Source organism: Meles meles, chromosome 17, assembly GCF_922984935.1.
Source record: "Meles meles chromosome 17, mMelMel3.1 paternal haplotype, whole genome shotgun sequence".
NCBI lineage: Eukaryota > Metazoa > Chordata > Mammalia > Carnivora > Mustelidae > Meles > Meles meles.
This window is the reverse complement of record NC_060082.1, coordinates 3,741,242-3,759,215: the sequence shown is the minus strand read 5'-3', so window position 1 is coordinate 3,759,215 and position 17,974 is coordinate 3,741,242. Positions and strand designations below refer to the sequence as shown.

The window sequence follows — 17,974 nt, the reverse complement described above, 5'->3', positions numbered from 1 at the left end:
TCCTTGACTGTTGGTGGGATTCTGACGTGTGAACCACCCACTTGGCTTTCCACCAGCAACACCCACAAGGCAAATTCACACCTTCGTGTCTGAGCTGGAGGTCAGGATAGTTAACTATCAGTGATGTTTTAAAAACGGATCATGCCATCCGTCTAGCTAACATTCCTCCTAAGGGGCTAAGGTCCCAAATCACTGGACAAACCTCCCAGCTATATCACCACAGAGGAGAACGTGCATTTCCCGAGGTCCCGCTCTTCCTCTCCTGCACCTACACATGTGGTTTTTGTCTGAAACGTTTATTTTCTTCTTTTAGCTAACTAACTGCCACAGTTCCTGGAAAATTCAGTCCAGGAGGCTCTCCCTCTGAGAAGCTTCTCAGTCAGCCTGGTCTGAGGAACCAGCCCCTTCCTCAGCGCTCCGTGGCTCTGCACTTCTCAGGCGATACCGGGAGGACTGAATGGTGTGCTGCTTCCCCTTCGAGGCCGTCAGCTGTCTCAGGGCAGGGACTGTGCCTTGCTGAAGTCGGATTCCTTATGCCAGAAACACGTGTATTTAAGAAGTGTTTGTGTTTGTGAACCAGAATGACAGACTTGCCCCTGCCTTCATCTCATTTACAAAACTCACCTTTTGAATTTGACTGAAGGAAACACTAAGATCTGAGGGAGTGGATAGAATGTTTGGGGAAGGGCACACAGTGTAGACAGCATGGAGGGCAGGGGTTCAAGTCATGTTTTTGTCACATGGTGTCTATAAGAAACAGAAGAGTTTCGTATCTCACCCTTCTATCTGATCTTGAACTTTCCCATCTGTAAAATGGGTATAACAATGGTATTCATCACTTGTGTGAAAATGAAGTAAAATACAAACCACTTGTAAAAATGTTTGGTGTGTCATGAGCATTAGCTGTTGTTCTCTTTAGAGCAGTATCCCTAATAGCGGCAGTTAGAGTAATAAAATGCTGCCTTTAAATTAAAAAAACAACAACAATAAAGACAAATGAAGTTTTGAGTTGGGTTTGGCAGTCACCTGTCCCCACTTCTGTCTCTCTCCCTCCCCTCCCCACTTCAGCCTCCCATGGAACCGCAAAACCACTCGAGCTTGGCTGAGTTCGTGCTCCTTGGTTTCCCCAAAGTGGGTCACATCAAGGGCTGGCTTTTTGTCCTGTTGCTGTTGGCATACCTGTTCACTATCTGTGGTAACACGCTCATCTTCTTAGTCATTCGACTGGACGCAGCCCTACACACTCCTATGTACCACTTCATCAGTATACTTTCCTTCCTGGAGCTGTGGTATACAGCCACCACCATCCCCAAGATGCTGGCCAATCTGCTCAGTGAGAAGAAGACCATTTCCTTTGCAGGATGCCTCCTTCAGACCTACTTCTTCCACTCCCTAGGGGCCTCCGAATGCTACCTTCTAACAGCCATGGCCTATGACCGATACCTGGCCATCTGCCGGCCCCTCCACTACCCTGCACTCATGACCCCTGCACTCTGTGGCAAGATGGCTGCTGCTTGTTGGACTTGTGGCTTCCTGTGTCCCATTTCTGAAGTCATCCTGGTGTCCCAGCTCCCCTTCTGTGGCTATAATGAAATTCAACACATCTTCTGTGACTTTCCACCTCTGCTGAGCCTGGCCTGCAAGGACACAGCCACTAATGTCCTTGTGGACTTTGCTATCAATGCCTTCATCATCCTTATCACCTTCCTCTTCATTATGGTTTCCTATGGAAGAATCATTGGTGCTGTCCTGAAAATAAAAACAGCCGCAGGGAGAAAGAAGGCCTTCTCCACGTGTGCCTCACATCTCACCGTGGTTCTCATCTTCTTTGGCTGCATCATCTTCATGTATGTGCGCCTAAGGAAGAGCTATTCTCTGACCCTTGACCGGACACTTGCTGTGGTCTACTCTGTACTGACACCACTGGTCAACCCAATCATCTACAGTCTTCGTAACAAGGAACTCATTAAGGCCATCAGGAGGACCATCTTCCGGAAAGGGGGGAGAGCCAGTCCCACTCACCACTGACCCTCTACCAAGGTCTTTCCTCCATTGCAATGTTGACTCATTCAAGTTCTTTGTCTTGACCTTGAATAATCCTCTCATTATCACGCATCTATGGACCTCATCCCCTTTTGCCTTCTCAAAGACATAATTTACGTTTTTCTTTAATTTCCTACCTCTTTATCATTTTCCATTTTTTACTTGATCAGTGCTTTTAAGCATTTAAGAATACTTTAGAATTTCCCTTCTTAACAAGCACACGTATTTCCTTGGCCTACATTCTCAGCCAACTAGAAGTCTATTTCTTTCTGCTCCCATTTCCAGTTAAACTTCTCCACGTGATTAATGACACAGTATACCTCCTCTTCTTCACTTCCTACCCACTTTACAACTCATTGCCATCTGGAATTGGCTCAGACCTTTCCCAAAAATACTTTGCCAAGATCATTAATGACCTCCACCCTGAATCCATTAGACCCTTCTTGTCTTTCCTCTTTCTTGAACTCTTGATAATGGGACCGGTTCTTACTTCCCAAAAAGGTTGTCTCTCAGCTTCGATTGCATCATTATTTCTTCATTTTCTCCGTATTCCTCAAATCCATCTTTTTATCTTTTTTTTTGTCCTATCTTACTAGATGCTTGAGTTATTCTTGACTCCAAGAACGTCGCACTATTTCCCCCAGTGTTTCATTTGGTTCCCTTCTCATCGTGTGAGTGATTGTCCAGATGTCACATTCCAGTGACATTATCTTGGAGAGGATAATGTAGATGATCACCGAATGTATGTTATCTAATGTATGAAACTCATTTTTTTCTCTTTGAAATTATGTTTGTTTCCTTCTAAATATGTATCACAACTTGTATGCATATCTACAGATAGAGAGATCTATCTATCTATATAATTTGTTGTTCTTTCTTACAATCTATAAACTCCATTTGGCCTGAAATCATGTTAGTTTTGTTCCTTGCTGTATGTTCAGAATCTAACAAGGGTCTAAACTTCCTGAGTATCAGAAAAAATGTCAAGAGTGAAAAATATAATGAATCTGACCCACTCCTCTCACTAACACATTCTGGTCCGCACTCTAATCACTACTGGAACCCACTCTTTTTTACAGTCCTTTGATCCACTCCAGGTGAACTCACCCCCTGTCTCCTGCACAATCAGCCCCAGCTTGCTGACCTCTGCCTTTAAATCCCTTTGGCTAACACTGACGATTAATCGTTAATCACTTCAGTTCTTCAGTTATCCTCTCTGGATCTCTATTTCTTATTCACAAACTGTGGTCGGCAGGTAAGCTTTCTTTGGATGATGTTCACTGTTAACAATGTGGTTCTAAGACCCCATTTAACACTTTATTTTCTCTTATATCAAAAGATATCTTGAATTCCAAGTCTAGTTATTTGTCACAAAATAAGAGGTTTGTTTTTCTCTCCTGAGCCACACATTTCCCAGACTCTTTTAAGATCAAGATTTTTATCTCCAGGGGTACAGGTCTGTGAATCGCCAGGTTTACACACTTCACAGCACTCACGATAGCACTTACCCTCCCCAATGTCCATAGCCCCCTCCCCCTCTCCCAATCCCACCTCCCCCCAGCAACCCCCAGTTTGTTTAAACAACCTGAGGGTTTTGAAGGGTCAGGGGTGGGAGGTTGGGGGAACAGGTGGTGGGTAATGGGGAGGGCACGTTTTGCATGGAGCACTGGGTGTTGTGCAAAAAGAATGAATACTGTTACGCTGAAAAAATAAATAAAATGGAAAAAAAAAGATCAAGATTTTTATCTTAAAATAGATTTATTAAATTTTCTAAGTATTCAAGCAATTACTTCAAACATAAGACTTTTCTTAGCCATGCAGATTAATTGGATGCTGAAACTATTTTTCTTGCATACAGCATATGGTTATGAAGTTATGAAAGTTCCATATTTGTGTGGACATATGCATACGTATGTACATATATACACACACACACACACACACACGCACATATACACATATACACACAATATGCAAACATATAAACATAAAGAAGCCGATAACTTCTGCAGAACAAAGAGGGGAGAAACCATGGTCCTCCTTTATGGATGAGACGGCCCCACTATTTCTTCACCTATTTTAATTTCTTTCCTTTCTGTTTCTCCATCCATTTTCCTCTCTGTATTATTGTACATTACAACTCTTCCTTCTCCATATCGTCCTTAGACATATGGAGAGCAGAAGGCATTCTCACGATCCCTTCCTATTCCCTACTCTGAGAAAGGCAGCACATTCCTCCTCGCCCATCCGTCTCCTCCGTGCTCACCTGAAATGCAGCAGAACAGGAATCTCTGTGGAAAACACAGAGCAAAGCATTCAGAGACTACAGACGGGTGCACTCCCCTGTCTTGGCTTGTCCCCTAGTTTGTTTGACACCCCCCACCTGATTTGTCTTATTCTCCTTCACTCGAATTATGCTCTTTGTGCAGCTGCTGTGTTTGGAACCACAAACTTTTATTACCAGAGCCTACAGTTTGGCAGAGAAATGAAAAGGTACGAGATCGAGGGTGGTTCCCAGTCTCAAAAGGCATTGAAACACCCATAGAGAACTCAGTGACGTGCAGCTCAGTGAACTTCCACAGATTAAACCTTCATGTAAGGAGTGTTTGGAATAGGACAGCAGAAACATCTCCAAAACCTCCCCCGTGCTCCCTGGCAGCCAACACAACTCCTCTCCCGCCCCTCGTGATCAGCGACCTGGCATCTGACACTGTCAGGGGATTTGACGTGTCTTGGTATTTTGTTTAAGTTGATTCGTACAGTTTACACTTTTGTGACTGCTGCTATCACTCGAGATTGTGTTCACGAGACTCCCCTCCACCATCTTGTCTTGTTGTAGTTCTTTCCCTCTCAGGGGTGTTGTAGAATATACCACAGTCTGAGGCTCTTTATTTACCTTGTGCCATTTCTCGTGCTCTTCATTCTTTGTGTAGGTTGAGATTTCTCTCTAGTCTCATTTCCTTCTGCCTGAAGAGTTTTCTTTAACACTTCTCGTAATGCATGTCTACTGGCAATAATTTCTTTCACTCTTTTCCTGAAATGTCTTTCTTTTACCTCTTTAAAAAGCATTTGTTTTCTTTATTGTGATATAACTCACATGCCATGCAGGTCACCTCCTAAACTGTGCAATTCAATGACTTTTAGTATATTTACAGAGTTGTGCAACTTTCACCACAATCTACTTTTAGGACATTCGTACCACCCTATCCTTCCGCAATCCCTTACTCCTAGGCCTCTGCCTGTTTTAGCCATTGCATATACATGGAATCATACAGTATGTTTTTTTTCAACGAGCATCTGTCGTTTAGCATGAGTTCAAAGTTCATCCATACTGTAACATAGATTTTAATCCAACCACATCAATACTTATGTTAAATGTTCACATTTAGTGCTAAATCATACTCCATTCTATTTATCCATCCATCATTTGATGGACAATTCGGTCATTTCCGCTTTCTGACTCTCATGATCTGTGCTTCCATCTATGAGTTCCTCTTCCATTCTCTTGGGGAGACAAACGCACGAGTGGAATTGCTGAGTCGTCTGGTGATGGTGGGTTTCAACTCCTGAGAAACTGGTAAACTGGTTTCCAAAATGACTGCACCATTTTACATTCTCATCAGCAGTACTGGGGTCCTATATTTTGTATCCCTCCCTCTACTGTCCGTCCTTTGATCGTGGTCATCTCAGTGAGTGTGAGGAGTCCTATGACGCAAGGAGTAGCCTGTCCGTAGGAGATCCAGGAAGCATAACAGTCCATTGGGCATCCAATGTCACATAAATGTCCTGAAGAACAACCCAGACTTAAATCCCAAATCCTGAGGCAGGGCTCTTTTCAAGCCAAGAGAACAGGAGAGTAAAGGGGAGGGTCCTGTGTGTAAGAGAAAATAAAACCATTGTAGGAAGGTGCGACAGGTAGGATCAGGAATCTGTATTAACAGTGTTGTGTGTCGGCCTGTTCCTGTCCTCACTCGGGGTCCAAGAGGCCAGTCACATTTTAGAAAGATCCTATTATCTTTGGAAGGTGTATGCTTTCTTGCAGGCCCCACAACACAGGTCCCCTTTTGAAACTCGGGCTCCCACCCCAATAACTGTATTGTGCTGAAAAAAAAAATCATTCCCCTGAGAGATGTTCTATCTCAACCTGGGCAGGTAGTTACTATTACTGAGGCAAACTCACAGGTGATGAAGGACCACTGGCTGATGAACTTCCTGTGTCTCGGTCCCTTCCCTGAGAGAGCACTTTGGCAACCCCAGGAGGGCTGCTCCAAAGGCCCAGGGGCTTCTGCCTCTTTGAGGACCTAACAAGGACACAGGCCACGGGAGAGGAGGCTCTCATGGTGTAACTGACTCCCAGGGGCTCCGTCAAAGAGTTGCACTCCCTTCCAGCCCCAGAAGTGCTCCTGTGACTGTAAATGAGGGGGGGAAAGTGAGCAGGGAGCTCTTCCAGCTCCAAACTCTGAGCGGTGATTGGACTCCCCAGCGTAAGGCCCGCTGAGCCCTCCCCACCATTGAGCTCTGGGTAAGGACATTGTCACTCAGGCATTTTACTTTCCTGTTTTTTCCTGGTTGGAGCACTGGGAAGAAATGAGATGTTCAGAAATAGGGAGAGGTATAGGATAATCAGGGTCTCTACAGGCATATCATTCAGAACACACAAAAAATTTTCTGAATAAAATGCAAAGATATTCTGCTTTCCTGATACTATCTTACAGTCTGGGTGCAGAATCAGCACATTGACCATGTTTTAACCTGTGTGATCCTGAGCAAATCATTTGCCCTGTCTGGGTCCTGGTTTCCTCTTTTGTACAATGAAGACATAGAACAAGATGATCTAAAATTGCATCCCCTCTTAACCCAGGTCTTTGGTTCTGTTCCTGAATAATTAGGTGCTATGGATAATGCAATGGTGGGAACTAGAAAACAAATGAAAAATATTTGCTCTCAAAGTGTTTTGCAGGAAAGGGACTTAGTATTGTTGCAAAGGACCCAAGTAAGATGGATGCTAATTTATACATGTGTTAGGTTTTATAAGAGCCCTGACTCCAATATCAGGAGACCCATGGGAGGAGTTGAGCAGTTGGTGAGCTAAGGGTCTGGACTACTCATCCTGGTTATCATTTTTTTTCATTTTTTGCCACAACTCTGAGGCATCAGACATGTGCCACGCACTCTGGGAGGTGGGCCATAAAGTGAGATTTTAATTTCACAAACCTCACAGAAAGTTGCTTTGGAATGACAGGAAATGGAGGAAATGAGAGGAAAATACTGCAGCCCATGATAGGCTGTAGGTGGAAGCAAACTGAGGAAGGACGGCTGGGAATTCAGATGTGGGAAAGGTTGATGTTTGCTGCGGACAGGGAGAGAAAGTGGGGAACTTGAGCCCCCCAGTTATGAGATGTCTATGTGCAGAGGGGAGGAATCGTGTTCTCAGGAGGGTAGGCGGCCAACAGAAGGGTCAAGACTAAACAAGGGACCAATTCGGCAAACTGAAATTTCTGTGATGATGGTGAGGACAGTGTTTAAAGCATGAATCTGGGCCAGAACAACAGGGATTTTCCAGAGAGCAGTGCTGGGATCGTGGGTGAAACTCAGATGTCAGGTCAGTGAGGGGATTCAGTTTATCACTGAGGTTCTTCAGCGACAGAGAGAATTGTCTTACGAAGCAAGGAGCTTCCCTTCCTTTTCTTTTTTCTTCTTTTTTCTTTTTATTTTTATTTTCCTTCCCACCCCCCCTTTCTTTTTTGGTGGTGGTTTGAGACAATCTTTTATTTTTATGAATTGATGGGACTCTGTTACATTTAAAAGATTTTTAGTGATCCAGTGAAACCCAAGATCAGGCGACAGACAGATAAACACGAAGGGTCTGGTAGAAGTGGATTATAGTGACAGAGGTGAGAGGTGTCCCGGCTGGAACCCAGTGAAAATCGATCCTGGATTTGAGAGAAAGACAGAAACAAGGAGCACGGTGAGCCCCAAGACCGTATGAGCCACAAGACCGTGACTGCCCAGGCTGGAGAAAGGAGGCCTCTGGGTGGGGCGCCTGCAGGAGAGAGGTTTGAGACGGCTGTTAGTCGTCCCAAGGGAGGTGGAACCAGGGTGTTGAGTCTGGAATTTGGGACACAGTGTTGGCTGAGAATTGATTTGGAAAGTCTTCAGCCTATTTGGTGCTTTCGGCCAGGACATTGGATGGCATTGACAAAGCAGTGAGTTTATGAAACAAAGAAGAAGGGAGAATCAACACTGAGCTCTGTGAGGTAGAAAGGTAAGGCAGAGAGAAAGAACTGGCAAGGGCGACTGAGGAGTGATGACTCTGGTAGGAAGACTCTGGAGGACGGCACCCGGAGAACCAACGAGGAGAGTGTATCATGGGGCAGTACCGAGTCCCTGGTCAGGGCTGGCCGACAGTACAGGCAACCCAAGGAACTGGAATTGGTGGCTCTTACGTAACTGGTGTGAGTGAGGAGGGGCAGCGCCAAGGGTCTGACTGCAATGGTTTAAAGAGAAAGCTGGATCCTCAGGGGAACGTTGTTGAGGGAATGGGGAGGAAACAGACTGGTGGCTGTGGGATAAGTGAGTCAGGGGAAGGAATTTGGGGGGGGGGTGTTGTTTAATTGTTGAGTAAGTGAGAATAGGAGCGTGTTTCTGTGATGAGAGAATGTCCCAACACACACACGGTTGGAAATTAGTTGCTTCTCTATGTTCTCTATGAGAATATTCGTTTCCTGACTTCAATTCCCTTCTACCACTTATCTGTTTAGCTCCTGTTCTAAGAATAAGGCTTCCAATACAAAAAACATTCAATAAATCTTTATTACATTGACCTCACCGTACCATGTAAATATTTACCATCTGTGAAGCAATAAAGTGTGCCTGAGGTCGGTCGAGGCGGAGAGTAGAGGGAAGTGGCCACAGTGTGGAACAGAAATGCAAAGAGATAGATTTGCCTCTTTGTTTTCTGTGACTCACAGATTTGCTCTACCCCTTTTTGCATTGACTGAGATTCATGTCAGTGTCCAGAAGACTGAAACTCTGACCTCCACACTCCTGGAGGTGCTGCTAGATCTGGGTCTCCATTAGGACGAGGGAGAGGGCCCAGGGTGGAAGGGCAGATTCTTTGGTATCCAGAAGTTGAAGAAGAAAATCAGTTGAAATTACAAATAAAAATATGCAATTGAAGTGCTGTAATCTTGGTCCAGTACATGACCAATATTTTATCCGTGTTGGTTTATACCTAAGACAAGGAATGTAGATAAGTAATAAGAAAAACCCTCGATGAGGAATATTTAAGTTTCTAAAACCTATATGGTTTCCATTAAGCAAGATAATTGGGTTACAGAGTGGATTATGGGGACCACAAAATGAGCTGTGAGACCAGAGGGCTTAAAGTATGATGACAAGTGTGGACACTGAAGGAGGCTGGCAGGATCTATTCTCTAGCCTCTGAAAGACTTAGCTGGAAGCACTGTACTCTGCAGGGGTGGGGGCTTCTTGCTCACATCTGCTCATTCTTCCTAGTCCTGCCATGCCTCACATCTAGGGACATGACTTGAGAGCCATGGACCCTGGGAACTGGAGCCAGGTGACAGAGTTCATCATCCTGGGCTTTCCCCATCTTCAGGGGGTCCAGGAGTACCTCTTCGTCTTGTTGCTTCTAATCTACCTCATCACCGTCCTGGGAAACCTGCTGATATTCCTGGTGGTACGCCTGGACTCCCGTCTCCACACACCCATGTACCACTTTCTCAGCACTCTCTCCCTGCTGGAGCTCGGCTACACCGCGGCCACCATCCCCAAGATGCTGTCGAACCTGCTCAGTGTGGAGAAGACCATTTCTTTCTCCGGATGCCTCCTGCAAATCTATTTCTTTCACTCTCTTGGGGCTGCTGAGTGCTATCTCCTCACAGCTATGGCTTATGACAGGTACTTAGCCATCTGCCGGCCCCTCCACTACCCCACCCTCATGACCCCAGAACTCTGTGCCAAGATTGCTGTTGGCTGTTGGTTGGGAGGGCTGGCTGGGCCGGTGGCTGAAATTTCCTTAGTGTCCCGTCTCCCTTTCTGCGGCCCCAATCGCATTCAGCACATCTTTTGTGATTTCCCTCCTGTGCTGAGCTTGGCTTGTACGGACACTTCCATCAACGTCCTCGTGGACTTCGTTATCAACTCCTGCAAGATCCTGGCCACCTTCCTGCTGATCCTCAGCTCCTACGCCCAGATCATCCACACAGTCCTCAGCATCCCTTCAGCTGCGGGCAAGAGGAAGGCCTTCTCCACCTGCGCCTCCCACCTGACCGTGGTTCTCATCTTCTACGGCAGCATCCTCTTCATGTATGTGCGGCTGAAGAAGAGCTACTCCCTGGACTACGACCGTGCCCTGGCTGTGGTCTACTCGGTGCTCACGCCCTTCCTCAACCCCTTCATCTACAGCTTTCGCAACAAGGATATCAAGGAGGCCGTCAGGAGGCAGTTAACAAGGTCAGGGATACTGGGATGAAGGTGGGCCGGGCAGGCCACGTGGGAGGCTGACATATGGTGACGCTGGGGGTCTTCAGTCACCACCAATGAGAAGTTGAGCCTTGAGAGCTTTTCTGCACAGGATGCAGAGCTGAGGCAAGGACGGTCTGGTTTCCAGTGCCAACACAAGCATTCTGTCTGCTGGAGCCACACGCAGCTAGCGGCCAGACAGGAAGACGGTATAGCGTGGCGATTTTCAAATCTCAGATGTTTGTATGGCACATATGGGATTTTTGTCAGCTATGTGCCCTAACTACTATGAATGTATACACACACACACACACACACACACACACAGTAAATTTGTTGTATATTTAATATACACACATTTAGTCATATTCTAAACAATAATATTTGTGAAATAAATTTTGGAACAAAAACAACTGGTTTTCCTTGTATCACTTACCCTTAAATGGTATTTCATGTATACTGATTGTTTATGTGTTAAAATGGAAAACACCATCATAGTAGAGGAAAGCATTCCAACAACGTACATCTGCGTTTAGATCCTAGTTCATTCGGTTACTTATTGATTACATAACCTTCAGAAAGTCACTCAAAATCTCACTCTTAATTTCACCATCTGTTACAAATATTTTCTTGAAGATTGTTTTAAGAATTATGTTAAGGTCGGGGTGCCTGGGTGGGTCAGTGGGTTAAGCCTCTGCCTTAGGCTCAGGTCATGACCCCAGGGTCCTGGGATCGAGCCCTGCATCGGGCTCTCTGCTCAGCAAGGAGCCTGCTTCTCTCTCTCTCTGCCTGCCTCTCTGCCTACTTGTGATCTCTGTTTGTCCAATAAATAAATAAATAAAATATTAAAAAAAAAAGAATTAGTGTTAAGGTCTATACAGCACAAAGTGTCTGGCATGTAACTGATGGCAAAAAGATTATATATCTATATCTATATCTATATCTAGATGTAGATATAGATATATCTATATCTATATCTATATCTAGATGTAGATATAGATATATCTATATCTATATCTAGATGTAGATATAGATATATCTATATCTATATCTAGATGTAGATGTAGATATATCTATATCTATATCTAGATGTAGATGTAGATATAGATATATCTATATCTAGATGTAGATATAGATATATCTATATCTATATCTAGATGTAGATATAGATATATCTATATCTATATCTAGATGTAGATATAGATATAGATATACATTTTAATCTGCCCCAAACCTCTCATTACACTGAGCCTTAGAACAACATCCAGGAAAATGTAATTATGCAAAAAATATGCAAAAAAATTCCCGATACTGCTCCCTAGAGGAAAGGAGTAAAGGACTTAGAGGGCGTGTGCGAGAGCTGAGCCAGCTGGTGGCCCTGGGGTTCTGGCCAGTTGCGCGAGTTAGTCTCGGTGGTCTTGACATGCATTCCCAGTGAGAGTGCAGGAGTCAAGCCAGGATAAGATTACTCTTTCCTTTGGATTGCTTCTTTATTCTGTTTCAAGCTAATTATTTCCTTAAACATATGAAAATATGTGAAAAATAATCCTATAGCTTACATAGGAGAAATGTGGTTATTTCATTATTAGCTGGTATTACGGTTTATTATGCATCTGAATATCTACTATGAGTCGAGAATCAAACACTGGATGTAAGAAAACTTGCAATTCTATAGAACTTTCTACGGAAATCCTCAAGTGTTTCTGTTGCAACCCCCTTAAAGACACACATCCACCCACCCAGTCCAGTAAGCACAAGTTTGTTCAGCTCTAACTGTCTCTGGCGCCATATTAAGGCCACATAAAAGGATGAACACAATAAACTCTGTTCAGTTCCTGCCCTCAAGCTGGTTGGGAAGAATTGAGAATACAGATATTAACATTGTAATTAATTTATACTTAGTTACAACTAGTTAATAAAAATTGTGGTAATTAGTAATAAAACACACACACACACACACACACACACACCCCTCTTTCCGGAGGAAATTACACTGAAGCTGAAAACTAAAGGATACATCAGAATCAGCTATTTTATGAAAGCAATGATTGTATCTATTTCATTAAATCGGACATTTAAACCCAGGGAGGTGGAACAACTTGTCAACACTATAGAACAAGTCAGCCAGGGACTCTGATTAAGAAAACAAAAGCTTTAGCCTCCCAGCTGGGTCCCTCTTGTCTTTAAAAGGGCCCAGAAAGCACAGGAAAAAGTAGAAAAAAGATGGAAGTACCAGTTAAAACTGCTGATCGCTAGGTTATGGGTCTGGAAACAAGCAGACCATGGCAGCCGGGGCACTGGAATCTGAACACTTGCAGAGGACAACTCACAGAATAAGATAAATTATTTGCTAACCCTGTATCTGATAAGGGACTTGCAGCTATCATATATAAAGCACTCTTACAGCTCAATAATAAAAATGCAAATAACACAATTGAAAATGAACAAAGGATCTGAGCATACACTTATCCAAAGAAGATATGCAAGTGGCCAATAAGCACGTGTGGAGATGGTCAGCATCTTTAGTTGTTGGGGAGATGCAAGTCAAGGTGCCTTGCACAGTGAGACTGCACTTCACACGCCATGGGATGGCTAGCATCACGGGGCCCAATACTCACATATGCCGGTGGTGGTGGTGGCAGGGAACCTGGACCCTATGTTTAATGCAAAACAATGCAGCCACTTTGGAAGACAGGCTGGCATGTCCTCAAAAGATTAAACGTAGAGTTGTCACATGGCCCAACAATTGCACTCCTAGGTGTATATCCAAGAGAAATGAAAGTATATGTCCATACAAATACTTGTCCATGAGTATGGATGGCAGCGTTACTCATCGTAGCTAAAACATAGAGAACATCCAGAGGTCCACGGATGGAGAACCAAATGAACTAAACGTGTACCTACCCAAACACTGGAGTATATTCATGCAGAACAAGCAATGGGGTCCTCATACCTACCACGCATGGATGAACCTTGCAAGTATTGTTCTACATGAAAGAGGGCAGACACAAAAAAAGCCATGTACCCTGTGATGTCACTCATACACAGTATCTGGAATAGAAAAATCTATACAACAAAAACTGGATTAGTGGAGGAAATGTGTGTGGCGGGGCCCTGGGTAGGGAGTGGGGACGGCTAAAGGATACAGTGTTTCTGATGAATCTGTGAATTCTATCCCTGAAAATAATAATGCACTGATATGTTAACCAATTTGAATTTAAATAAAATTTGAAAAGAATGCTGTAACCCCAAAAAAGAAAATAAAGATACAGAGTTTCTTTTTGAGTGTTTAAAAAGTTCTGAAGTTGAATGTGGGGGTAGTTGCAGGCATCTGTTAATATATTAAAAGCCCTTCTATTGCACACTTTAAATGGGTGAACTGTATGGCTTGTAAACTGCATCTCAATTAAAGCTGTTTTAAAAAGTAGGGTTGAAGTTTGGCTAACTTGATAAATATTTGCTTTAAAACTGACTGCAGTGTCCTGGCTGGAGTTTGATGGGAACTCAGAGCTTAACAGGTGCATGAACACAGTCTCATGGGAACATGGCCACACTGTCCACTGGCTTGTTGACTGGACTTTGTTCTGGATGTCTCCACAGGGCAGATGCCTTGAAACATGATTTTTAGATTTAAGGAGACAGGAAAGAGAGATACATGAAGTGGGGAAGTGGTAAGGGGTGGAGGGTGAGTAAGGACTGTTTTAAATTAAAAAAGACTTTGAAAGGGGTTGAACCTGGAGAGGGGGAGGGGGCTATGGACATTGGGGAGGGTAAGTGCTATCATGAGTGCTGTGAAGTGTGTAAACCTGGCGATTCACAGACCTGTACCCCTGGGGATAAAAATACATTATATGTTTATTAAAAAAAAAATTTGGAAGGGGAGGCGAACCATAAGAGACTATGGACTCTGAAAAACAACCTGAGGGTTTTGAAGGGTCAGGGGTGGGAGGTTGGGGGAACAGGTGGTGGGTAATGGGGAGGGCATGTTTTGCATGGAGCACTGGGTGTTGTGCAAAAAGAATGAATACTGTTACGCTGAAAAAATAAATAAAAGGGGGAAAAAAAAAAACTTTGAAGACCCAACGACCAAAGTCACATGCATCTTGATCCAAATAAACCAAATGTGAAAGGACATAAATTATGGGGTGGATGGAGGCCCTCGACTATGGACCGGGTATCATGCGCTATTGAGAAATGATTGAATCTTTAGAATGTGACAGTGTATTGTGGTTAGTGAAGAAAATATGTATAGGAGGAAATGTCAACATCTTTGGGATTTATTTTAAGATTTTTTGGGGTACCTGCGTGACTCAGTTGGTTAAGTGTCTGTCTTTGGTTCAGGTCATGATCCCAGGGTCCTTGGATGGACCCCCGTGTTGGACTCCCAGCTCAGCAGGGAGCTTGCTTGTCCCTCTCCCTCTGCCTGCAGCTCTCCTGCTTGCACTCTCTCACTCTGTCACTGCATCAAATAAATAAATAAAATTAAAAAAATATCTTTTTAAAAAGGAGATGAGGTAAAAATGACAGAATCTTATATATTATTAGTTGAGATCTATGGGCTTAATATATTCTATACTTTCATGAATATTTGCAAATGTTGCATAATAAAACATTAAAAAAAAGGCGCCTGAGTGGCTCTGCCCATTAAGTGTCTGACTCTTCATTTTTAGGATCTGGTCATGATCTCAGGGTTGTGGGCTGGAGTCCTATGGTAGGTTCCCTGCTCAACGTGGCGTCTGCTTGAGGTTCTCTCCCTCTCTCTCTGTCCCTCCCCCAACTTGCAGGTTCTCTTTCTCTTTCTTTCTTTCTTTTTTTTTTTTTAAGATTTTATTTATTTATTTGACAGACAGAGATCACAAGCAGGCAGAGAGGCAGGCAGAGAGAGAGAGAGAGGAGGAAGCAGGCTCCCTGCTGAGCAGAGAGCCCGATGCAGGGCTCCATCCCAGGACCCTGAGATCATGACCCGATCAGAAGGCAGAGGCTTAACCCACTGAGCCATCCAGGTGCCCTCTCTTTTTTCTCTTTCTTAAATAATAATTAAATCTATCTTTGAAATAACTAAATAAGGAAAAAGAATAATCATTAAAAGGAGAATTATTATCTGTATTTCAAACTAGCAGAGAAAAAGGTTTGTAGTGAAAAATATAAGAAATTCTATCAATTCAACTGGAAAAAGAAAGGAAACAAAAATTTTGAGAGAAATGAATAAAGAGGAAGCACAAGTATTTTAGTAGAAACAGTTCCAAACCTATTTAGACCACAAAACATGTAAATGGCTTAGCTCACCTATTATAATAGAAAGATTATCATACTAGGTCTATCTATCTAGCTGTTTGCGGCTTATAAGAGAATTGATCTAAATGTACAAACACATAGAGACAAAGTATGGAAGGAAAGGTGGTGAAAATGTTTGGTGCAGCGATATTAATAACAAAATAGAATTTATGACAAAGACATATTAGCAGCAATATTGAAAGGAACTCTTAAGATATGATAAGGAAAATTCCACCCCAAACATAACATTCTTATCTGGGTCATATTTAACAACATAGCTTCGAAGCATATAAAAAAATGACAAAAATATGGGAGGAAACTAAAGCTTTTTGACATCTCTCCGAAAGAAGTGGAAATAATTATACCAGGAAATAATAAGTAAGGATATGGAAAAATTAAACTAAAGCTATATAATTAAGCTTTAGTGATATGTAACATATAAGTTATATACACAAATATAATATACAAGTTATATATATATACATAGTTATAAAATTCCATGTGTACATGTGTGTATATAAATAGGTCCCACATACCAAACATTTAGAGGAAATACACATACGTATAAAGCATTTATAGAGTTGCCATAGCTTGTAAAGAAATTCTACTTTGAAATATAGATATCTTAGGGATGCCTGGGTGGCTCAGTGGGTTAAAGCCTCTGCCTTCGGCTCAGGTCATGATCCTGGGGTCCTGGGATCGGGCCCTGCATCAGGCTCTCTGCTCAGCAAGGAGCCTGCTTCCCTTTCTCTCTGCCTGCCTCTCTGCCTACTTGTGATTTCTCTCTGTCAAATAAATAAATAAGATATTTTGAAAAAAGAAATACAGATATTTTAGTGACTACTTTCTATGAACATAATGATTTCAGGTGGATGAAGAGGATGGGTTGGAAAGAGATTTTTTAAAGGAGAAAAATGCATCAAAATAACTGTTATCTTCATAATTATTATACTTTGCCAAACATGGAAGTTGTTTAGTTCAAAGATGTAAGATACATGGAAGGAGATTTAGTGTAGCAAAACAAAGAATAAAACATTTATTTTTTTTTTCATAGAAAACGTATGCACGCAGCTGAGGGATATCACCTGTGAAACTGACCCAAACCAGGGATCTGCACGGTCAGCCCATGTGCCTGAAGCAGGCTTGGTGCTTTTTTCCCTGGGGTTTCAACCGTGTTGGAGGGGATGAGACTCTCCTATCCTGGTCTCAGGGCAGCAATGTTTCATCCCACGCCCTATGAATATCCCACTCTTTTGCTAAGGGATTTAGTTTTAAATCTGATCTTTTCCCTGGGGTTTCAACCGTGTTGGAGGGGATGAGACTCTCCTATCCTGGTCTCAGGGCAGCAATGTTTCATCCCACACCCTATGAATATCCCACTCTTTTGCTAAGGGATTTAGTTTTAAATCTGATCATTTCCCACTTCCAAAATCAAAAGAACTCTGTCTTATGAAAGATGGTAAGTGTCCAACATGGGAAACACCTTATGTCCTAAACAGGACTGACTGTTATCTACACTTGAAAGGCGCTTTTCTGTTTCGTGCCAAAAATCATACAACAATGATCACTTTTGACCCTGTGAAACCCAGGGGATGCAGCATTTGCTACTGGGATCCTAGAAAGCAAAAAGATTGAGTGGTATCCCCTGGAGTTGTACCACACGAGGACCCTGGAAGTAATTTTTAGAACAATAATAAAGTAATAATAAAAGTAACAAAAGGATTAAATAATAATTAGTATTTTAAAATATTTTAGGCATGGAATTATCAGCTTAGCCTGGCTCCTTTGGATCCGGTCTCCCCACAGACGATAGACTCTCCCTCCTGTGCTGCTTCTCCTTCTGCTCCCTTGGGCGGATACGGGAACTGCCTGTCATTGTCACCAAGGCCCTTCCTCTGTTGCCTCTGCTCTTACAGGCATCCATCCACCCGTAAGACTAGTTGGTCCACACGTCAAGAACAAAGCTTGGCTGGTCGGCCGCCCGTCGACAGAACCCCGTGCCAAAGGCTGTGGTGTTAAGGATGAGGGAACCATCTTCCTGCTGTCTCTGTGCCCTTAATCCCATAGGAGGTGGGGGGGGGGTGCAGCAAGCAGGAAACCAGAGAGAAGCAGAAAGACAGAAATCAGGTCATGTCCAAACAAGGGCCCATGTTGGTCCTGACACCAGTGG

General features: G+C 43.3%; 2 protein-coding genes across 2 annotated transcripts; both read left to right on the top strand.

Annotated features, from left to right (window-relative positions):
• Positions 1 to 1,074: 1,074 nt before the first annotated feature.
• LOC123928436 (olfactory receptor 6N2) lies at positions 1,075 to 2,028 on the top strand. Its single transcript, XM_045983615.1, has one exon. The coding sequence runs from the start codon at positions 1,075 to 1,077 to the stop codon at positions 2,026 to 2,028; it is 954 nt and encodes a 317-aa protein (XP_045839571.1).
• A 7,573-nt stretch (positions 2,029 to 9,601) lies between these two features.
• Positions 9,602 to 10,540, top strand: LOC123928418 (olfactory receptor 6N1). Its single transcript, XM_045983570.1, has one exon. It carries the CDS (start codon positions 9,602 to 9,604, stop codon positions 10,538 to 10,540), a length of 939 nt encoding a protein of 312 aa, XP_045839526.1.
• Positions 10,541 to 17,974: the final 7,434 nt, after the last annotated feature.